The sequence below is a fragment of the Juglans regia genome, chromosome 12, assembly GCF_001411555.2.
Source record: "Juglans regia cultivar Chandler chromosome 12, Walnut 2.0, whole genome shotgun sequence".
Classification (NCBI taxonomy): Eukaryota; Viridiplantae; Streptophyta; class Magnoliopsida; order Fagales; family Juglandaceae; genus Juglans; species Juglans regia.
Window position 1 is genome coordinate 30,414,714 of NC_049912.1, and position 23,860 is coordinate 30,438,573.

Genomic DNA, 23,860 nt, shown 5'->3' on the forward strand with positions numbered 1-23,860 from the left:
TGGAGTTCTAAAGTGGATTCCTGTCTGTGAACTGTGCATGAAGATGGGAATTTTTTTTTTCCAAAGAATGTCGTTGGGAAGTGGAAATCTAGAAAAGAAGATATCGACAGTGTTATTTTATTTCAATCAGCAACTGCAAGTGAGGAAGATGAAAAGCATAATTATTTTATCGTCCTTAAAAGTTAAAAAGGAATCATAGAAAACAAAATAAAAGAGAACATAAGGCATTATTTGAAACAAGGGGAGCAGGTGGAATGCTTTATGCCTTATGGACCACAACTAATCGCAATTTATAGTCTGTCTACCATTTTTGGTCTATTTCTATTTTCCTCCTCCTCCTCCTCTATTCTCTATAAGACATGCCCTGTCTAATCCATAACTTTTTATCCTAACCTATAATTGGAACTTGTGAGAATATCAAATAATTATTCATTTTCTCTTAAATAATGATATTTCTATAACTATTTTATGATAAACTAATATGATAGTATTATTTCATTAAAATAGTCAGAATTGTTATTTACTTTCAAGTTTTATATAATTACCTAATATACAAATTAAAATTATAAAAAGAGTTATAGAAATAATTATAGAATAATTCTACAGATCAATCACTATAGATATTTCACACTTCACACCTCACATTTATAATTTTTTTATAGAGTATATGAATACTTTTCATAATGTATAGATATATTTTTTATAAGATATAGGAGTATAAAATAATAAATAGTAACTGATAAGAAGAATTTTTCATAATTATAATTGTATCAATTTTTTTTCTAAATAAATTGAAAACCGATGGCAAATGTGTAATTAGAGCTTAACATCTAGGGCACTTGTTTGAAACTCTTTTTATTCCCGGCAACATTCCTCCAAAATTCAAATCGCAGAGAAAGGAAATTCCAGATTCTAATGCGTGCACTGTTCTATTCCATACAGCATCGATCTCTCTTTCTTGCCGGTCTGTCTCTGAAAGTGAAAGCCCTGTAAGCTGGATTCTCACGAGCCCTCCACCGTTACTTTTTTGTTCTCCGCCTCAGCAGATTCCTTACCGAATTCAACTTTCAGCGATCTCTCTCTACTTTCTCCTTCATTTTTTTCCAAGCCAGGCATCTTTCCCTCTCAGAGATTCTCTAAGCTTCCACTCCCCTCTCTTTTTCAACTGGCAACACCCATTATTAACGCACAATGTCTATTGCCTTGTCCCTCCCTCCTTCCTCTCCAAGCCGTCACTTCCTCCCCCCACCCGTCTCTTTTTCTATTTGTCCTTTTCATATCTTTATTTTTACGGTTCCTTTCGGCCCCGTCGATCTTCCGGCGAAATCTATACATAGCTCTCGATCCTCATGGTTCCCTCTACCGTCAACCAACTATCTCAGCCTTGTATTTACGGTACTTGGCACTACCCAATTATATATATATAGCTTCTCTCGCACTTGCTAGTTTCTACTAATACCGGCAACGGATCATTTCGAACGCGTTCGATTATATGTATATATGTTTGCTCGTATGTCTCGATATGGAATATACTAGTTGAATTCCTTAATTGGACTACAATCACTTCCATTATTTTTTGTTTCGTAGGCAGTAACTGGCTTTTTGGTTCTTTATATTACTGGAGATTTGCTTTTGGTTGGATGTCGGGGGATGGTTTGAAATAATTTGTGCTAAACAGGGGAGTTTGCTTCTTCGAACGGGGGGGAGAGAAAGTCTCGCTTTATGAATTGGCTGAGTAAGCTTTTCAAGAGTGGGTCCAATCGGGGAGATGTTGGAGGTAGTACCCATCATCCCCAGCTCCTTGGTGAGGAAAACATGATTTGGCCTGCACCAGCTACATCATTGGTAAACACTTCTCTACCACGCCGATAATGGCTATTAGTTACGATTGCAGCAAAATTTTGTAAAGTTACTTCTCAATTGTTATTAGTTACGATTGCATTATTTGTATATCTTCTTAATACACCCCTCGGTTGTAGGTAGACTTCCCCTTGATGTAGTACAATACATGGAATATATAATTGAATTGGGTAAAATATAGAACCAGAATCTGATACTATATAAATCATCAATTATCTCAAAAATTTAACATGATAAAAGAAATAAATTTCATTATTTATATTATATTCTTAACACGCTTTACCCAATTTTAAACCCTTTACGCAAATTCTTCTAGAATAAACATTGCCTGTACTGATATGCTATTTTTCCTCTTCTTTTTTTTTTTTAATTTTTTTTTATTCTTTTTATGGGGGGATTTTGAAAATACGCTTATGTTCGTGGATAAACATTTGCAGCATTATCTAGCTCAACGCGCAGAATTTTCTTTTTTGGGATTCTAGATTTGATCTAGTCCACACAGAGAAATTATAGAAATTGTGCTTTGATGCTCAATTAATCTATAACAGGAACTCGATTTCATTCACATTACATGATGGTGTTGAAATGTTTACATGTTCACTGCTTGGTTAATATAAGAAAGACTTTACTAATTTAGTAGAATACTCAGGATGATCGCTATAGGGCTCAGAAGGAAAAAGAAGAACTAGACCGTGCAATTGAACTTTCCCAGGCTGAAGAATTTAGGAGACCCAATGGTAGGTTCTGGTTAACATTGTTTAAGACCTAAAATAAATAAATGTTGCTCCTCTGCTACACCCACGCGCATACACAAAAAAGGTCACGATCTAAATTGTACTTTTTTTTCTTTTTTCCCCAGGATATAGACGACGGGCAGACAATGACGAACAGCTTGCAAGGGCACTTCAGGATGGCTTGCATTCACCTCCATATCCTGCTTATCCCCCTGTCCCATATTATGCGAGGGAATTTAGGTAAGATTTCTTAGTCATAGTTGTAATTATTTGCGCCATCACTCATCAGCATGTCAAATGCCAGGTTTTTCTGGTAAGATCAAGTTGGTAACCGGTGGCTAACTGGCTGTTTCCAAAGTTGAAAGATGAGACACTTTTTATACCACCTGATTTTAGAAATCAACAGTCTTCTCGCATGAAAAGTCCTCTGGTTCTTCCCAGTCTATAAAAAAAAAATATATAAAAAATTCTTCTCATCGTCACTATTCATCACCCCATGCCTATGAAAATATTCTCATACACACTCCACAATCTAATAAAAAGTTATAAGTGTGAGGTGTAAGAGTAAATAGTGATTGATGCATAATAATAAATAACTTGGCAGTGCCCAATTGATCATGGTAATGACCTTTTCATATACATGGTAGCGTTAGCTTCAAAAGAGTGAAATATGATAAACATATACTTCAGTTTGGAATTGAATAAATTCTTTCTTTGCACGAACATAAGTAATGAGAATTAGCGCACACAAACATAATCTGCACGGCCAAACCACACTGCTTGCAGTTTGACACACATTCTGGCACATATATGAATTTCATTGGTTGTTCTTTTTGTTGTTTTCCACGGATTCTCCTAGAAGATAACTTACTTTTGTTGCTTGGGTGATGAAGTCATTACAGTTTGCCATAAGTTTTGCTTTGTTTCTTTTCTTTTTAAATATTTTTTTTTCTAATTGAGGATTTTCTAGGCATACGGGTTGTGCTCGAATTCGTATTGATTTTTGTAGTTTCTACAGGGCTTTCAAAGATCAGCATAACCACTTTAATAATGATAAAGAAAAAAGTTGATTGCTTGTCTGAGAGTCATGACCTCTTCAATCTTGAATTTGATAGATCACGCTCCTTTTTATGTATAACTTGCAGGATATGCGGTGGATGCAAACGTAACATAGGCTATGGCGTTTATTTGGGTTGCATGGGAACATTTTTCCATCCGGAGTGCTTCTGCTGTCATGCCTGTGGTTACCCAATTACTGAGTATGAGGTAATCAGTTCTTGGCTTGTCAGGGTATTACAACGCTCTTTTTTCTATGATTTGCTCCCCACTCTACGTGTCCATTTCTGAGATTTTTCGAAGTAATAGGTGGAATAACCATTCAAGTAATGATGATGAAACTTCTCCTTCACCTGCTCTAACGATTTCTCTGTCGATCCAAGTTTTCTTTGTCAGGGAGGGACCCTTATCACAAATCTTGTTATAAAGAGCTGAAGCATCCGAAATGTGAAGTTTGCCACCAATTTGTAAGAGAAGTTACTATGCCTCATTTGATCTATACTGCTTGTTGATTTTTCCGAGGCTGCATGCTGGTTTTCAATTAATAAAAAATACGTGTCCACTAGTATGTTTATTCAATTAAAGTATATTTTCAGGCCTATCCTCTAAGCCCGGGTTACTACACAATAAAGTTTTTATAATCTTAAGGGATCAAGAGTGCTAGTTAATCTCTTTTATAGCTGAGATTATTTTGATAATCTTTGATTGCCATCATGAGTGTTATCTACATTCTTACTTTTAATATACAAAAAAATCCAGATCCCAACAAATGCTGCCGGTTTGATCGAGTATAGGTGCCATCCATTTTGGTCTCAAAAATATTGTCCATCACATGAGTATGATAACACAGCTCGTTGCTGTAGTTGTGAACGTCTAGAGGTAATCATTCAGACAGTGAATATATTTTCTTCTATCAATTCAAATTGACCTGCTTATCTTTTTACGCTCTCTTTTCCTCCCTCTTGAAGTCTTGGAACGCGAGATACTATTCTCTAGGAGATGGTAGGCGTTTATGCTTAGAGTGCATGGAATCTGCTGTCATGGATACCGGTGATTGTCAACCCCTTTACCACGCCATACGAGATTATTATGAAGGAATGAACATGAAACTAGATCAGCAAATCCCAATGCTTCTGGTTGAAAGACAAGCACTTAATGAAGCCATTGTGGGGGAGAAGAATGTAATAAGTGTTGCCATTTGCATTTTATTTACTATTTCGTAGAATTTTTTCTGATTCTGAAGTGGTTCCATCCAGGGCGTTCATCACATGCCAGAGACAAGGGGTTTATGTCTTTCTGAAGAGCAGACAGTCACCAGTGTATGTAATCAGAAATTAGTAGAATTTGGTTTTGCTTTTTTGATTTTGAAAGAAGTTAACGATTAATGATATTTATTGCCTCTTGGGTGCTTTCCCTGTGATTTTTTATTAATGTTACTCAGATATATAGAAGGCCGAGAATTGGTGGCTATCGACTGGTAGGAATGAGAACCCTACCCCAAAAGTTGACTCGAAAATGTGAAGTTACGGCGATTCTTGTTCTCTATGGTCTTCCAAGGTGAGACCCATTTTTTACCCGGGGAAATGGGTTTGTGAATTTTCCAAACACTCCAAACAGTGTGCTTTTAATTTTCTTTCAGTATCCATAGGATGATAAATCTTTGTTAGAAAAATAAGAAAACAACGAAGTTCCTTTAGTTGCCTTCTTTAGAGATTTCGTAGTTCACCCCCTTCCATACAGGTTGCTTTTGGTGATACTCTCCCTATTCTGGCCATTCATTGTATTGCTATTCTTGTAGTGCAGGCACCGGAGTGTAATTAGAATCTTTTCTTTGTTGATATGGACATGTATCTTTTGAATTAATGACTGTCCAAATAGCCTAAACACCAATAATCCCTTTCACATGTAAAGGGTCTAAACAGTATCGAAACAACCACAACCGTTCGATTGCACAACACAAGGGCCTCGGACAACTCTGATATGTTAGGAACCATCTATGCTAGAACCGTGAGAAATTGGACAAATTATGTATATCAAGATAAATGTTAACAATAACTAGATCCACTTCTGGAATATAAGATATTTTCATATCTTAATCATGTGTGATATCTTTGCTGGATACAGATTACTCACAGGTGCTATTCTTGCCCATGAGTTGATGCATGGCTGGTTGCGCCTTAAAGGTAGATGCCCTTCTGAATCTCTTTTGATCATTTGCTGGATACACATCATGTCATCTTCATTAACTTTGAATTATGCAGGCTTCCGGAATCTTAACCCAGTGGTAGAGGAAGGTATCTGTCAGGTGCTTTCATACATGTGGCTCGAGTCAGAAGTGACGACAAGATTCGGAAGCATGCCATCTACATCAGCAGCTTCGTCCTCATCATCATCCTCAAAAAAAGGTGGAAAGTCTGATGTCGAAAATAAACTGGGTGAGTTTTTCATGCACCAAATCGCAAATGACGCTTCCCCAGCATATGGAGGAGGATTTAGGGCTGCCAATGCAGCTGTCAATAAGTATGGTTTACGCTCCACCCTGGACCACATTCATTACACTGGGAACTTCCCATTTTAATCGGAAGAGATGTTTTCAGTGGCTTTATCTTAAAGATACCAATATGCTCCTCGAAAGAATTCAGCTCATAATAGAAGCTTGGACGACATGCCCCTTCAATTTTCATAGGGAGGACGTATGTCGAAAATGCCTCCTACAGTCTAACAATATGAACTTTTTACTAGAGGTGCAAAAGTAAATCAGTCGGTGTTTTATTGCTTAGCTACCATCTGCATCATTCATGCCTTCGAAGTTGAGCTACATTGCTCTAGAAACTTTCTGGAATATTTACTGGTATATATGGCTAGCAGGGTAATTCCCACCAAGTAATTATAGTTCTTATCGCTTACATTTCCCAGTAAATGACGCCAACTTTATGGGTATCCGTACAAATAAGTGTCAAATCAAACAACAAAAATGGTGACAATCATTTTCACTTTCAACGTCCATGGTTCTTATAAACGAGAAACCTGGTTCTCAAATGACCTATTAGAGAAAATGTACACGACAGAAGGTAGAAATTAAGTATCCCCCATGTCAGTCACGAAAGAAAGAACAAAATTGTCAATTAATGCATGCATACCTGCTTCTCATCCTTCCCCTATCTATGGAGAAATACCAAGTTAATTACTAGTGCAACAAACTCCTTTGATTCTATTACCCGACGGATTCGAGACATTAATGGTAGTGCCATGAGGAATTCCAGAGGAGGAAGCTGCCTCCTGCGCTGCCAGAGCTTTCTTGCTTATTATATGGTAAATATCCAACAAAATGGTCTGGAATGCCTTCTCGACATTGAAGGCCTCCAAAGCTGAAGTCTCAAGGAAAGAGAGGCCTTCCTTCTCAGCCAAGAATTGAGCATCTTCTGCTGAGACAGCTCTGAGATGATTGAGATCAGCCTTGTTCCCGGTCATCACGATGACAATGTTGGAGTCAGCATGGTCCCTGAGCTCACGAAGCCACCGATGGACATTGTCGAAGGTTTGCCTCTTGGTAATGTCGTAGACCAAAAGCGCACCTACAGCACCTCTGTAGTAAGCACTGGTGATGGCTCGGTACCTCTCTTGACCAGCCGTGTCCCATATTTGTGCCTTAACTGTTTTCCCCTCTACCTGCAACAACATGATCATCATTATCAATTGGAAGTGCTGCTAATGCATGACACATACATCATCTATGCAGCAAAAGTATAATGAATTGTATAAGCTCCGGGCTTGCACGCACGCACGGGACTTGTACGTAGCATTAATATTTGCAGCAAAAAGATGGATTGAAAACTTCAAATAGCACAAAGCAGATTACTCTATTTCCTTGTAGTCTAAGCTCCATTACTCCATAGGACTCCTGTAAAGGGAGAAGGATGCAGCTAGGCATAGTTCAATGGTAAGAAATAAATATAATTCTTTTAGTCTCCCCGAAATCTAAATGACCCCTTTACCTCTCTTAAAACAACTATTAACTATATTTTTTAAACTTCTTTTTTCAATCTATATATTAAATTTCTGTCAAAACCCCAAATCTTCTAAAATAATTAAATTCTTATTTAAAACATAAAATTTTGACCCTACAAGTTTTTTAGAAGCCAAAAATATTATTTTCTTCCAAACAAAACTCACAAATTATATCACTTTTCTACATTATCACTTTTTTACTTTGTGTTTCCTAAAAGTGGCTTTTATCCTTGACTTTCACTCAGTCATCTGTAATCTGTGATCTTCCACTACCATATACGTGCGTCATATATCCCCAAATTTGAGAATGTTTTTATACCTTGAAATATTCGTAATACTTTTTTAGTTTTACGAATCAAAATATATAATAGTAAAAAAATATATGAATATTATAATATAAATCCATCCCCAAAAAGGTAAGATTTTCTGAATCCTCAACAGGGGGAACTGATCAAATCAACAAGAGTACAGTAATATACGTAGCATGATCAGAGCCCACTCCAAGGAATGGTAAATAATAAGCAAATAAATTAAAGATTACATCTTGTGAAGGTATGAAATTAAAAGCGACCTGTAATGTCCTGGTCGCAAATTCAACACCAATGGTGGACTTGGACTCAAGGCAGAACTCGTTCCGCGTAAACCTGGATAGAATGTTCGATTTCCCAACGCCCGAGTCCCCGATCAATACGATCTTGAAGAGATAATCATATTCATGGTCCACCTTGTACGCCATTTGTTCTACTCCTTACAGCTCCCCAAAACCTGCCAACCAGACAGACAGATAACAAGATTAGTTCCAAAACCACGCATGCATTAACATCAAATGCCAAAATCGATAATCAAGATCGATCCGCTTCTGTCTCTAAACGAAATGGCTGGAATTATGGAAATGAAAATTGCAAATGTGGCTTCTTTTCAGCCTGTGTTTTACTCGAGAAGCAAACGTGTTCTAAGAAAATACAATGAGAGAAAAAAACTAACCCCAAAAAAATGAAGATGGTGAACTGCTTTGTTATCACAATGATTTTGCTTTGGAAAAGTTCAGGGAGAAGGAAAATTAGGAGGGAGTCGGAAGGTAAGAATTTTCCAAAGCCAAATGAGAAGAAACAGAATAACGGAAGCAAAGGCACCTAAACCGGCCTTTCATGTGGGAAAGAACGAGTGAAAATTGGAAAGTTATTTACCAAATAAAGAGGATGGAAAAAAAGAAAAAGAAAAAGAAAAAAAAAGGTTGTAATATATATATTTTTCAATTGTGAGGCATCGTATCTTTGATTCATTTTTTGTTTTTTTTTTTTATTAATAGAAATGTCTATAAAACAAGTCCATCAACTGTAGGCTGTAATATTTCTTTGTACATATAAATGAAATTATAATTAGAAATAATTGAGATTGAAACTTGTGCCAAACGAGGCCTTAACGTTTCTATCAATAGATATGGCTTTTTTTTTCAAAAAATAATTACAAAATGCAAGAGCCCAGTTATAAATTCGTGTTTTGTATAGAATCGTTTAATTGAAAGATGGCCCATTGCGTTGTCTTATTGGGCTGGGCGGCCCATTACGTTGGCTTATTTGGACTGATCTTAGAGCCAATGCCTCCTGATTTGGACATTGACAGACTCCGACATGTCGCATGAAAATCCGAATTTATGAATCTAATGGATCTATTACAATCTCTCTCCATTTTTTAATCACTTATCATCAGTTAAAAATTCCGATTTTTTCCTATAAAAAAAATCCGATTTCTTTATGGTTTTGTAATTTTACAAACGAGAAATATCAAGACGTGGTTCCCACACCGGCCCCCAACCACCTTAAAAATTAAAAGTTTATAACATACTATTTACATCAGTGTTTTGAAATCTATTTCATACCCATCGATATAGTCAAAATATGCCGTATTGGTCGGGTAACCGGAACAGACAGGTATATTATTTTGTATTGGTCAAAATTTTGGCCATATCAACTTGTACCAGTCAATATATCGGATTTCGGCTGATATACATAACTCGACCTTTACACTTTTGTTTTTTGTTTTTTTTTTTTTTTCATTTCTTTAAACTGCAAGCTCATTTTTAGACTCTCTCAATTCAAACAAGACTATTTATAATTTATATACATATATATTTATATATAACTTATTCATATATAGACTATTCCGAAACAGTATTCAAAACAGTACCAGTATCAAAATATTTCGTTTCAATGCCTTGACCGAAATAGTATTCAAAACATTGATTTACATTCTTTATATATAAATATATATATATGTATATATCTATCTATCTACTCTATTATAATAAGTGGCTATCTAATTATGAATAGGAATTTTTGTTATTTTTTCGTTAACATTTTTAGTTTTTCTGTTAAGTTATTTTTACCAAAAGTTCATTAAAATCCTTGACCATTTGACGTGTAGCCCTCTTGTAGAATTTAATGAAAAATCATGTTTTACCAAAAGGTTCTTAAAATCCTTAACCATTTGACGTGTAGTTCCTTTATAGAATTTAATAAAGGATCGTGTTTTATCAAAATATCCTTAATAGTCCCGCGATGCATATAAATTGACATATCTTTTTCATGTTTTTTTTGTTCTGACAATATACTATTGTCCTTTCTTTTTGTTTCAATTTTTTAAAATAAAAAATTAATAATATTTTATTATTATATAGAGAGTAAATAGATAATTCAATATAGATACAGACCAATTCATACTTTAATGAAGTTTAGATTTTATTTTAATATTTATTTTTTATATTTCTTTAACCTTATATTTTCTTTTCTTAGACAAATAAGCTACTAACTTTTTTATTTTTTTTTATTTAAATCATTATGTCAAGTGCACCCTGGACTAACGCACTTGAGGCAGTTCGCAGCTAATGTGTATATATATATATATATATAAAAGAATCAACCAAATCTATGAACTCTTAAATTAGATCTAATTGTTGGAAGGTAGGGAATGCTAATTGTTTTTTCTTTCAATATTTTCTCATATTTCGACAATTAGAGAAATGCTACTTTTTATCTTAAATTTTAAGGACAACATTAATCTTTCGTCAGTAGATATATAAATAGAGATCACTCCTTAATTAGTTCATAACCACACACGTTGCATATTGTTTTAACAATTAAATAAAATAATGAGAGGGACATAAATATATAAGTGGGTCGTACAATTATTTGTATGAGAAAGATTATTCCTCCTATCCCACCACCTTCACTTCAAGATGTTTTCAAGAAAAAGATGATTCGGCCTCGATCTCCTCGCATACCCACGTCTCATCTCCGACAATAATATATTAATAAGTAAAACGATTTTCCGAAAATTGCGTTTCTTTCCTTGCATGAAGCACAAACATGGATGATTAAAAAGGTTTGGTAATTTGATGTTTGATGAACATTAATTCGAGATAATCCATAATTTAAATACGGTGCTAATTTTACATAATAGCCATATTTTTTTTAAAAAAAAAAAATAAGGATTGGTGCTCCAATAATTGTCGCTTTTGTTGTTATAGGCCCCCAGTTAATGTCACTTTGATAAATTTGTAATCATCAATGGATGTTGATAGCCGTGGCATTATCCAAACGGCCCTGTGATTGATTGATCAAGACCATTCAACAACCAGATCATATATATATATATATATATGCATGGTTGTATAATCGAAACGGATAAAGAAATTATATCCTACTAACGTCTATCGCTAGCTAAAGGTAATTACTTTTTCGATTAATCTTGTTTTTCTAAAAAAGCAACAAAAGATCGATTACAAGAAAAAACAATAGAAGCCACAAAAAATCAATAGAAGCCACAAAAGATTAATGATTACAAGATTGAATCATGTGCGCGCAATAGCCATGCACAAAAGAGTACTGCATGCTTGCAACTTTGCAAACGTACACATGATCATGTGCAATACATACAAAAGGACTGTTTGTAACTTAGCAAACACATCATGTGCAATATACAGTGGAAAGCCTTTCACGCATATAAATTGTTAGTAACTTTGCAAACACAATATCGTGCTCAATAGAAGCCATAATCTGATTCGACATTACCTTTCTAATTTTTAGTGTATTTATCTTCGCACACTAATGTTTTTCTTTAATCTAAAAATTTTATGAATTCTATGTAGATGGTATGTACGTAGTAGTCTTTAAATAGATTTTTCTTTAAATTAATCTTATGGGAAGACATACATTATTCTAATTGAGAAATACTAGGCATAAGTCTTAAATAAACAAGTTTCATACAAGTTCTTTGTAAAAAAGTACTGGCCGGAACCTATTAATAAAGAATAGAATTTTCTTTATATTTTTACAAAATTTTACGCTAGATTTATCTATTTAATGCTTGTATAAATCATTTCTCTTAACTTTTTAATTTAGTTGGCATTTTCAGAGGGACGAGTATATAATATAATTTCGGACGAAAATTGAACGTCACACATGATGCGGTACTCCACTCATCAGAGATTCAGAAGCTTGGGAAGGGAAAGGATCACAAGATGGGGAATATTTTTAGAGAATTATCGTGGAATAACTTTATAGTTTAATTTCGTTTGAACTTTTTCAATATATATTTTGATATAAAAAACAAACTTTTTCTTAAAAAGAACAGAAAAAAATATATATATATCAGAAACTACTTTTTTCTACTATAATAAGTGAAGGTATGATCTATCATGTGTATATATACACAACACGGGCGAGGCCAAGTTAATTCAAAGCAAATCCCCCTCAATGGCTTGTAAAACTACTACTAGTAGTACTCTTTCTTGGCTTCTCCTCTTCAGCCTCGCTTTCACACTGCATGTTCGTCACTCAGCTTCTCAGAATGACCGAAAGGTACTAGATCATATATATAGATAAAAGATCATATATATCTATATATATATAGCCGACCTCTTATATTGTGTATATGGGCGAGAGTTCATTTTCTTCCTGTGAAATTGTGCATGAAGGTATATATTGTGTATGTGGGCGAGAGGCAGGGGGACGAGGACACCACCTCATCTCTTCACACAAGCATGCTGCAAGAAGTCATTGGCAGGTTTTAAATTAAAGCGGCATGAATTACATATATATAGATCATTGTCATTGAAATGCGCCCAGACCACCTGGTTTTGAACTTAATTTATAATATGCATGGCCTGGCAGTACTGCTGGACCGGAATCACTGCTCTACAGCTACAAGAGGAGTTTCAGTGGATTTGCAGCGAAGCTAACCGAGCAAGAAGCTCAACAAGTGGCTGGTCGGTGTACCATTAATATATTATTAATCTTTCCTCTCCCCATCCCCCAAAATAAATAAATAAATAAAATCAATCCATGTAATCCATCTTCTATATCTGTAACAAAAATATCACGATCGATGTTCTACGTACGTACAATATTGAATATATATGCAGGAATGGATGGTGTAGTGTCCGTGTTTCCCAGCGAAAATAAAAAGCTGCAAACGACGAGGTCATGGGACTTCCTTGGCTTTCCGCAGCAAGTTAAAAGAAGAAGAACTATTGAAAGCGACATCATTGTAGGGGTGATGGACTCTGGAATTTGGCCCGAGTCTGATAGCTTTGATGACAAAGGATTTGGTCCACCACCTAGCAAATGGAAGGGGGCCTGTCAAACCTCAGCCAACTTCACTTGCAACAAGTACTACTATATCATCTGGCTTTACAATCACATTTTTTTGCTTGTCTGTGCTTGGGATTAAGATTAACATGATCTAGATCTCTTATCTAAACTCGCCAAGAAAAGGTTATAATTAAGCGTCAATAACACATTAATGCTGTCGTGACTTGTCACATGACTACTTGTATACGCAGTAAAATCATTGGAGCACAATACTACAGACTCGAACTATTATTTGGGAAAGAAGATATTAGATCCCCGAGAGATGTTGCAGGGCATGGGACACATACAGCATCAACAGCTGCTGGAAACTTAGTTAGTGAGGCAAGCCTGCTGGGGTATGGGTTGGGAACAGCACGAGGAGGGGTTCCATCGGCACGCATTGCTGTGTACAAAGTATGTTGGGGTATGGAAGTGTCGTGTTCTTTTCATGACATACTTGCAGCATTCGATGATGCCATCGCTGATGGAGTCGACATTATCTCCGTTTCTCTCGGTGGAACCACTGCTAAGATCTATTTTGACGACCCAATTGCCATCGGTTCCTTTCATGCTATGAGAAATGGAATATTGACATCAACTGCTGCTGGTAACGAGGGTCCAGATCCAGCAACGGTAACCAACTTTTCCCCCTGGTCTCTCTCTGTGGCATCAAGCACTATAGATCGAATGTTCCTCACTGAGGTCATATTGGGTAACAAGAAGATCTATCAGGTAATTTAATCATGAGAAATGATACTTACAATCGTGAGTGTGCAAGTACCGTGCAATCGCTTTGAAAAAAATAAATAAATATAGAATCTATATGAAAAGAAATTAATTTTTTATGAGTAGATCTCACTCTTTTTCAAAACGACTGCACGGCATTTGTACGTTCTACGACTGTATATAGCATTACTCTTTAATTATTAACCAATTCCAACTCCAAGAATGTATCGTACGTTGGATGTGCGCGCGCATGTAGTTGGATGTGCCCTTAGTGCATTTCTAATTTTTTTTTTCAAATATATTTTTGTTAAATATATTTAAACATTTTAAAAAAATAACACACATTGATCACTAGTAATCATTTTCTTAACTATTAAGAAAAAAAATTAAAATACACGAGCCATTAAATTAAGGAGGCTACTTAACATTTTCCTCAATATAAATGCAAGAAATTACAACTACAAACTAATTTTGAGAATTTTCTCTTCTTTATATGTAGGGATTCTCAATTAATATATTTGACTTAAAGAATGAAATGTATCCAATAATTTATGGTGGAGATGCACCAAACACTGCAGCAGGCTTCAATGGGTCCTTCTCCGGGTATCTATAATTATCATTTATTTATTGTGTAATGAGATACACACAATACATTGTATAACATATTGCATAATAATATTATAAAATAAAAATATTTTCATAAAATAAGAATATTTTTATAAAATAATATTACTTTTATAAGATATTTTATAAAAATATCTCTTATTTAAAATATTATTATATAAAATATTATGAAAAATATTATATATAAATTATTTTCTTTATTTATTTACTTATTTAATGTACGTACAGAAACCATTTGCATACTGTCTTTGCAAGATTAATGAAAAATCTATCAAATTACTGGCAGTACTATACTAAATTACTAATTATGGCTAAAAGGACGCGCTGCCCGTCCAATGTTTACCGACAAGCTAGCGTGTTCGAGTGTAAATTGTATTTTTTTTAAAAATATTTTAAAATATCTTTAGATATTTTAAAAAAATATTTCAATAGTCAATTTTTTAATTATTAAATAAAAAAACAAAAAATATATGCGGTCAAAATGTGAGAACAAAATCATCGACATATTGTCCTACTTTTCCTTGCAAAAATGCAGGATTTGCACGCCAAATTCGCTTGCTCGTAACTTGGTGAAGGGTAAAATTGTACTGTGTGATGTCCCAAGTAAAGGGTCATTTGTAGCTGGTGCAGTTGGTAGCGTGATGGGAGGCCGACGCCGACATGATTCTGCTATCAATTTTCCCTTGCCTGCATCTGTGCTTGACTCCAAGGATGCTAAAAACATTCGCGCATACGTAAGATCCACAAGGTATATCTGCTTATACCAAAATTATGAACAAGTTTCGTACGTATAGCATTATCAATTGATCCAAGCTGTGATCGAACATTTAAAATATATACACAATTTACAGGAACCCAACTGCGACGATCCTCCAGAGTAATGAGCGTAAAGATGCATCGTCCCCATACATATCCATCACCTCATCAAGGGGTCCAAACCTAATTTCACCCACCATTCTCAAGGTAATTTAAAGTAATAATCACGTAAGAAAAATAACTTGTATAGTTTTACAGTGCATAAATCTTGTACAATATTCTTTTCTAAAAAATTAGAACATAACTGAGATCCACGAGAGAAAGTTCACATTTTCATGGTGATCCTATTTTTTCTCAAATTGACTATGTGGAACTTACGCAACTGATAATGTTTGACATTGGTCCTTATTTATTAGTTACTCATCAAATGATTTGTTCAAACCTTTTTTTAAAAAGAAAAAAATTTGTTGTAGCCCGATTTGGCTGCTCCTGGAGTCCACATTCTAGCAGCATGGCCTCCAATCGCCCGAATTTCTGACTTTCAAAGTGATAAAAGAGTACAGTACTCATACAACATGCAAACGGGGACATCAATGGCTTGCCCACATGCAACAGGGGCGGCTGCCTACGTCAAATCCTTCCACCCTACTTGGTCACCTGCAGCTATCATGTCTGCTCTTATCACTACTGGTAATATCGATATCAATCATGTTCTAATTAATAATGTTGTTCCCAAAATCTCGATGATGATTCAATGCGCATTACATAAGTACATTACCATGCATGACAAACTCTCTCCCCATTTTGTGTATTGCTTGTTGCATGCAGCTGCGCCCATGAGCGCTGAGAAGAACCCCGATGCTGAATTTGCATATGGTGCAGGCAATATAAATCCTATCAAGGCTCCATATCCTGGTTTGATATATGATATTAATCCACTTGACTACATCAAATTTTTATGTCGGGAAGGATATACCACCGAGTTATTACAGATAATTACTGGGGATCACATAAACGATCGCTGTTCTGAAGAATCTAATGGAACAGTTTTCGACTTAAACTATCCTACTTTTGCTCTGCCCACGTCCTCCTCCAAATTTATCCGTCATGTTTTCTATCGGACTGTCACCAATGTTGGATCGCCAATGTCATCGTATAAAGCTGTTGTGACCTCTCCACATGATGGACTTCAAATCAAAGTCAAGCCAAGCGTGTTGGCGTTCAAAAAGCTTGGACAAGAGCTATCTTTTGAGCTCACGATCAAGGGAAGAATAAAGAAACGCATAGCCTCAGCTTCTGTAATATGGTCTGATGGTAAGTTCCAAGTGAGGAGCCCCATTGTTGTGTATGTTCCATGATGATATATATTAGTCCATCTATGATACAATATCATGTATTACATTCAGACGTAACTCTTAGTATGAAAGTTTGGCGACGGAACTTTTGACTTATATGTGTTTAATTTATTGCTTGGGATTGGTTATTCATTGTATAGATCTTGCGAATAAGGGGATGTCTTTTTTGGACGCTTGGGTTTTATTAGTTTATATTCTTGGTATTTTTTTGTAAGCCTAATTTAATTAATTACAAGAAAACTACTTATTTGTGGTTAGTTAATTTTAACAAAATAACTATTTACAGCTAAAATAAATTTGTTTTGGACACAAATAGTCTTTTTGTTTCAAACAAATGGTCACAAAAGTCTATTTTTCTTGCAGTATAAGTGTCAGCATAAAGTCTCGATTTTCCTCCGCTATAAGTGATGGTTACTTCAATAAATTTAGAGAGGAGTCACTCTTGAACACGTGACTTTGACTCTTTAAAAATATATATATATATATATATCATGTATTACATATTAATTTTAAGAGATATCTGCCGCTGCATGGACGAAAGAATGTGATGAAGGCAGTACTGATATAGTATGGTAAAATATAGTCGGCAACTTTTCTTCGTGACTGCGCATGATCAACTCTTCTGATCTTCGTTTTCAAACCGAACCATGGTCTGTAAAAAATGACAAAAACAAAAAATGTCAACAGATGAGAAGTTATTTATGGTCGTTCGTGTTCATCAACATTAATAAGACTTTTGACACCAATCATGTTTTCTTTCTAAAAAGATCTTTAGGCAATGCCAAAGCTATACCGGAGTGTGATTGCTTATAGAGAGAGAGAGAGAGAGAGGACCGCCTCCTAGACAGCCAAAAGAACAACCAATTTCTTAAGGCACTATCTTTCGTAGTTCTTGGAAAGAGTTTTTTGAAGGAAAATTTCGTAGTAAACCATGAAGAAGAAAAGAGGGAGGGAAATGAAAATGATGAAGATAATGACATTGAAATTCTTGGAAAAGATTGTTGGAGCTGCTTTTAAGGATATCAAGGACCTCCAGCTTCTGTTTTGGCATGGCAAGATTGTCCTCTGGCAGCTTTTGCTCCAGTATCAGATGCGTGTTATCAATCTCTGAACCTTTCATTTCCAAGCTCAAGTTTCACCACATGCAGTGGAAAGATGAATATCTATAATATTAGTCTCATTTAAGTAAAAATAAATAAATAATAATAATTAAAATGTATGAGCGGTAAGTTTGAGTGACTCCATTAACATTTTCCTATTATTATATATATACATGGTTTGTTTGCATCTCATTTAGGCAATTCTTCATGCATGGCCAAGGCTTCCACTCTTTGGACTTAAAAAGTTAATCGAATAAGAATAACTTTTTTAGATTTAAAGAGCAACATTTAGTGGTAATTTCTGACTTTAGTTTATGAATCTTTCATCTGGAATTCCATTTACTAGTGATGGGGATGAAAAGTAAAGAACTAGAATAAAAAGGACAAAGAAAGTACCAATTTTCCATTAATGTAGAGTTTGGTAAGAATGATCTAAAAGATCATCAATAGGGCAGGAAGGTAAAATAATAATGGAAAACTTGATTATATGATCACAATAATTTGTATCAGGAAAAGTCTACTCTGCTGCCCCACTTATACTGCTTGGTGTGATCGCTCGGTGATTTTTTTTTACTTAATGTTAAAAGAAAGTGATTTTAAGTGTATCGATGTATTCTTTTTATTTTTTAAAAATATTTAAATATATTAAAAAATATAAAAATAAAAATAAAGAAAAAATAAAAATCTAAAAAAGTGTTGTACGGTAAGACGAGTGGATTACTTTAGACGGCAGAGTAGTCCGGCTCATTTGTACCATCCATCATATCTATCGCAATGGATGATAAGAGTACGGAATGCGTACGTCCGAATAAGTACTACTTCGACTAAAAGAAATCAATTCAGTCTTCATTTCTAATTTTCCAAACTTATTAATTACCTCTGAATATATATGATCACTTCCTCTATTTTCCCAATCAGTCGTAGAGATCAGGATTCTATTCTCTATTAATTTCTTTTGGTCATTATTTCTTTTCACTTTCTGATCAGAGAAATCAAATTAATATGAAACATTTGCATGTTCAAAGAGTTTGGTCTGTCAATTAATTAATTAAGCAGGATAGGGTTCTCGATCATGTCAGCTTTGTCCCCGCAATAGCCACTAGTAATGCAAACGTCTTCTGGAAACATGAGAAGCCACATTAAAAATGAACAGATCTAGAAAATGCATACGTCTTTTTTATTATGCATCAGAGTCAGACGAAGCCCGCCCGCCCGCCTTCTGGAAATGTTTACACTACTTCTTAAAGAAAGATCCGGAAAATTCAAGTTGTTCGCACTTGGGATATTGACAGGCCGAAACACTAATATATATATATATATATATATATATATATATGAATAATTTTACGTGAAGTGTGTAAATATCGCGTAATTGTTTTAAAAAAGAGTAAGGTCTATTATTAAAAATTAATTAATTTTATATAGATCTTATATTTTATTTATTTTTTTCAAAACGATTATGCAGCGGTTGCATAATTTACGATTACAAATATATTTTCTATATATATATAATATAGAACTGGAGTTACAAAAATATTCTTAATAATTTGATAATTAAAAGCGAAATCAGAAAATTTCAGTCAGAGAAACAAATTAATGAACGCTATCAATTTTACGATATCAATTTTACTCGATGAAGAGTTTTAATTTAATTTATTTTTAAATCAAACATAAATTAATGGTGTCATTGTCAGGAACCCATTAAATATAATATGATATCAATCAGAAATTAAACACGCAAGGAGCCGAAGTCTCTCATGCATCTTCCTTTCATCTATCCGGAAAATAGTTGAGTGCAAAGCTCTTATTTCTTTGGAATTAATTGGCCCACCCCTCTCTAGAAACTTAATAGAGATGGAAAACGCGTGGCTCTTTATCTACCATTTGTTGATCTAGAAGCCCTCCCAAAGAATTCAAATATAACGACCCATGCACACTGGCCCCCCCGTAGAATGTACTTTAAAATTTAAAATTCTATGGGAAGTTTTTCTCATGCCTTTATTAGCCCTTTCAAAACACTTACCTCCTTTTGCTTTTAACTTTTGTTCAGATTTATTGCGGAAATTAATGGGTATTATGTCGAAGTTTTTTGGGCTCTCTTTCTGGCTGATCTTGATGATCCTTGCCTTGCATGAACAACCAAGAGCGTCAGAAGCCAGGCAATCACTGGTAGTACTCGAAGATCATCATGATCACCAAGGTAAGCAAATTAATGAAGAACAATCCTTAGCTGAAAAGTGGAAGGAGAGGAAAAAAAAAAAAAAAAAACTCTATCTTTTTGCTTAATTACGGGTTATATTTCGATGATCAGAGTCATAGAATTGATTGGCCATCTGTAAAATAAGGGAATGAATAATATTATTGTGATAAATTTATAGGGTATAACTCAAAAACGTTTGTGGCGACTCTTGGGATTGTGTGCAAGTGTTGTGATGGTATAAAAGGTGATTGCAGAAGCACGTGGGACGCAGCAGCTTCTTGCCCCAACAAGCTGCTCCAATGCCTTCCATGGAAACTTCAGTGATTCAGCAATATTATTATGCCTAGTAATTAAGTTCTATCAAGTTATTGATTATATTATATATATATATATATATATATGCATCTACTTATAATATTGCTTAATTATAAATTAGCCTCGTTGGACAAACGAGAGTTGGTTTGTACTTATTAATAGTACTCCACTTGGATTAATTTCTGGTTTTATGTGGAGCATTAATACCATATTATGATGTGCTTGCTTCAAAAAATAAGATGTTTATGCATAGAGCAATGATATTTTCAGTCGTGTAGTATACAAGTGTCGTGCAATCATGCAATCTTTTTTGTAAAAAGAGAGTAAATACGAGATTCTCATGAAAAAAATTTAATTTTTTAATAGTGGACCACACTTTTTTTCAGAACGATTGTGCAGTGTATTGTACATTTTACGATTGTATGTAATATTACTCATATATATACATATATAGCTTGGAAATGAAAAGTAAGACATGATAATAAAAACTATACTTATTAGTGAGTGGGGAGTACATGTGCATCGATATGTCAAAATTTTATTTATAAGAGAATTTAGTCTCAAACTTTTATTATAAATTAAATTAATTTTTTCTGTGTGGGCGTGTCTGGATCCGATTATGCCAACTTTCCATGTATAACGAGAGTAACAAAATAAATCGCAATGTCGTCAAAGAAAGCTAATATATATCCTCATGTACACATGCATGGTGGTTCCAAGAACGTTTGCGCCATATATATATGTCAACATGAACGAGAAAAGATAAATGCACAATGAAAATATTTTTTAATTCTTTTTTTCGAATGTCAAATATTTTTTTAATAGAAATTCGGTCAAATATTTTTTTTTTGGGGGGTGGGGGTGGGGGGGAAGTAGTGTTTTCAATATTTGAAATAATAGAATAAGAATTGATTCTCAATTTAATTTGATATTTTGACTTTGTAGAAAGAATCTAATCCTCCTCATGTGGAACTTAATTGGTATATATATAGGAAAATGATTGGTGATCACAGAATAAGGCATTGCTGAATACTCTGTAATATTTCATTGATGATGTATTGGTATTTAATATTTATACAAGGTACGTAAAAGAGAATAAAATCAGTTACAAGTACTGCAGAGAATTACGACCGAATTGTCTACTGTTCATTCTAGAAGATTATTTTCTTGTACATGTGCAGTTGCACTATCATCTGCATGTTATATATGATACTATCATTTATTCTAATAATAGGTATATCAACAAAGTGTATTACTTATCATTTGTATCGATGAGTTTTATTTTTTTATTTTGTACGATTTGGGTCGCAATTAATTTGTGTGTTTTTCACCCGTAATAGGGAGACCATTTCATATGATCATATACAATATTGTCCCTTTTTTGTTTGTAGGTAAGCATATTAATTTTCTCAATGCTACGTCTAGCTAGCTGGCCTCGTACGTGATATTCGAATGTTTTAGAAATGATCATCCACCAGAGAAATCAATGAATTTTCCACGATTACATTATGAAGAATGATCAAAATTAACTTGTTGCACTGGCACATATATATTGAGCCACACACGCAAAGGAAGGATCCTAGCTTGCTATGTTTAGGACAGGAGATCGAAAACAAATGCCTTCATATTAATGAACAGATCCTAGCTAGCTACTACGACGTACCGTAGATTTGGCAACAACGCACGGGGAGAGGTTGCTCGTTTGGTTATACAATTGAGATAAGATAAAATTAAAAAAAAATTTTAATATAAAATATTATTAGAATATAATTTTTTAATATAATTTTTATTTTAAAATTTTTAAAAAAATTAAATTATTTATTATATTTTATATGAAAGTTTAAGAAAATTATAATAATTAGATGATATAAGATGAAATGAAATAATTTATGTAACCAAACGAGGCTAGATGTAGGGTCAAATCTCAGAAGATCAACACTTAGGTCTCGTTTCGATAGTGAGATGAGATCATGATCTGTGAATAATAGTAAAATAGTTTAAGTTAAGATGTTTATAGAGTTTTGAAAAATAAAAGAGATAAAGTTGACTAAAAATATTATAAAATTAAAATATTGTTAGAATATAATTTTTTTTAATATAATTTTTATTTTGAGATTTAAAAAAATTGAATTATTTTTTGTGTTCTGTTTGGAAGTTTAGGCTTCGTTTGGAATCACAACTACTCTCAACTCATCTCAACTCATCATTACAACTTTTTCAAATTCCAACACAAAATATAATAAACAATTCAACTTTTTCAAATTTCAAAATAATAATAATAATAATAAATAATATTTTAACAATATTTTATTATCTCAACTCAACTCAACTCAACTCATTTCAACATCCAAACACAACCTAAGAAAATTGTAATGATTAGGTAATGATTAAATAAAAAAGTTGAATATTTGAAATTAAAAAAAATTTGTGTTTGTAGTATTTAGATGTTGAGATAAGATGAAAATATTTTCATGTTATCCAAACCATGCCTTAATTTTCTTCATTTTTTGAAATGCTATATATATAGAGTGCTACTATTGGGCTATCTGAAACTTAGAACTCAGATGACTCTTTTGACTAGCACCGCCACGTGATGCTAGTCATATTAATTAAGTGTCAAGATTACTAAGTAGCATTATTTATATATTTATCATTCCGATCTAGAATAGGAATTTGTTCAGGTACTTTGCTCATTAATTGAACTCTTTGATCATCATAAAAAATTTCCATACAATTCAATGTACACGTAAAGTACATATGAATGGAGAATGCATGTTCTAAAATCAAATTCTTCTCAGCATTCACTGGACTGGATATGTGAAAACGACAGTGCAGCAAATCGGCTTAAGATTCCAGAGTAGAAGGACGAATACTGTAAGATTTCTTTTCGTACGTACATTGCTTTTGACTAATGGCTATCCAACGGACACAGCAACAGGTTGAGAATTCTAATTCCCTTCATGTAATATTGTACTCATGCATGTACGTGCGTAGCTGCACTAACTAATTAAGTAACCATACCATGCATCCACCCCAGGCAATTTTGGGCCATTCATTGGGAACGTGTAGGTGTTTCGGCTTTTTTTTATCAGATGGAGATGGGTACGTACGTGATTGATCATCTTTTAATTAACCCTTTCTGATTTACAGTAACAAAAAATAATTTTTTCACAATAAAAAAATTACTTATTTAAGATTAATTAATTTTAAAAAAATATTAAATTATAATAAATTAATTACAAAAATCTATTTTTTTTTATAATACTTCCACAAGCTGGTAGAAAGGTAGAAAGGATTTGGACTTTGGAGTACGTGCCGCAGCCTGCGCGTACACCAATTAACCAGCCGTATCGGGTTGCAACGCGGAAGCTCCACGTTGTGCTGGAATATGTCAAATTCCATGAATGATTATGCATGCACGCAGTACTTATCCCAATCTATCCAAAAGGAACCTCACGAATGATATCAAAGGAAATGCTTGGGCAATCTTATCATT

At 34.1% G+C, this 23,860-nt stretch overlaps 3 protein-coding genes across 6 annotated transcripts; 2 read left to right on the top strand and 1 right to left on the bottom strand.

Moving 5' to 3' along the window:
• Positions 1-986: 986 nt before the first annotated feature.
• On the top strand, positions 987-6,551 carry LOC109012008 (protein DA1-related 2-like). 3 transcript variants are annotated; one of them, XM_018993428.2, is made up of 12 exons: positions 987-1,395; positions 1,679-1,845; positions 2,510-2,597; positions 2,720-2,834; positions 3,740-3,860; positions 4,034-4,117; positions 4,410-4,529; positions 4,619-4,831; positions 4,907-4,969; positions 5,092-5,207; positions 5,775-5,833; positions 5,912-6,551. In XM_018993428.2, the coding sequence occupies exons 1-12, from the start codon at positions 1,350-1,352 to the stop codon at positions 6,226-6,228; spliced, it is 1,509 nt and encodes a 502-aa protein (XP_018848973.1). In that variant the 5' UTR covers positions 987-1,349; the 3' UTR covers positions 6,229-6,551. The 3 variants fall into 3 exon arrangements, with proteins under 3 accessions (XP_018848973.1, XP_018848975.1, XP_018848974.1); XM_018993430.2 differs by having other exon boundaries at positions 988-1,395; positions 1,588-1,845; XM_018993429.2 differs by lacking the exon at positions 987-1,395 and adding an exon at positions 1,431-1,510.
• Positions 6,484-8,779, bottom strand: LOC109012009 (ras-related protein Rab2BV-like). The gene is made up of 3 exons (XM_018993432.2): positions 8,643-8,779; positions 8,230-8,423; positions 6,484-7,319 (listed from the first exon to the last, which is right to left on the bottom strand). Exons 2-3 carry the CDS (start codon positions 8,392-8,394, stop codon positions 6,831-6,833), a joined length of 654 nt encoding a protein of 217 aa, XP_018848977.1. The 5' UTR covers positions 8,395-8,423; positions 8,643-8,779; the 3' UTR covers positions 6,484-6,830.
• A 3,608-nt stretch (positions 8,780-12,387) lies between these two features.
• Positions 12,388-16,943, top strand: LOC109012007 (cucumisin-like). Of its 2 annotated transcripts, none has more exons than XM_018993427.2 (10): positions 12,388-12,517; positions 12,634-12,722; positions 12,830-12,924; positions 13,081-13,327; positions 13,501-14,020; positions 14,514-14,617; positions 15,174-15,386; positions 15,490-15,601; positions 15,868-16,084; positions 16,223-16,943. In XM_018993427.2, exons 1-10 carry the CDS (start codon positions 12,413-12,415, stop codon positions 16,750-16,752), a joined length of 2,232 nt encoding a protein of 743 aa, XP_018848972.2. In that variant the 5' UTR covers positions 12,388-12,412; the 3' UTR covers positions 16,753-16,943. The 2 variants fall into 2 exon arrangements, with proteins under 2 accessions (XP_018848972.2, XP_035539056.1); XM_035683163.1 differs by having other exon boundaries at positions 13,528-14,020.
• Positions 16,944-23,860: the final 6,917 nt, after the last annotated feature.

What these genes read in the sequence shown, in the direction of transcription:
- LOC109012009 (XM_018993432.2), bottom strand. Translation starts at nt 8,394, where the DNA reads ATGGCGTACAAGGTGGACCATGAATATGATTATCTCTTCAAGATCGTA. An exon ending in TTGCGACCAGGACATTACAG is followed by an intron (nt 7,320 to 8,229) that starts GTCGCTTTTAAT and finishes ATGTTGTTGCAG; the next exon opens with GTAGAGGGGAAAACAGTTAA.
- LOC109012007 (XM_018993427.2), top strand. Translation starts at nt 12,413, where the DNA reads ATGGCTTGTAAAACTACTACTAGTAGTACTCTTTCTTGGCTTCTCCTC. An exon ending in GTAACAAGAAGATCTATCAG is followed by an intron (nt 14,021 to 14,513) that starts GTAATTTAATCA and finishes CTTTATATGTAG; the next exon opens with GGATTCTCAATTAATATATT. An exon ending in GCATACGTAAGATCCACAAG is followed by an intron (nt 15,387 to 15,489) that starts GTATATCTGCTT and finishes CACAATTTACAG; the next exon opens with GAACCCAACTGCGACGATCC.
- LOC109012008 (XM_018993428.2), top strand. Translation starts at nt 1,350, where the DNA reads ATGGTTCCCTCTACCGTCAACCAACTATCTCAGCCTTGTATTTACG. An exon ending in GTTCTCTATGGTCTTCCAAG is followed by an intron (nt 5,208 to 5,774) that starts GTGAGACCCATT and finishes TGCTGGATACAG; the next exon opens with ATTACTCACAGGTGCTATTC. An exon ending in TGGCTGGTTGCGCCTTAAAG is followed by an intron (nt 5,834 to 5,911) that starts GTAGATGCCCTT and finishes TGAATTATGCAG; the next exon opens with GCTTCCGGAATCTTAACCCA.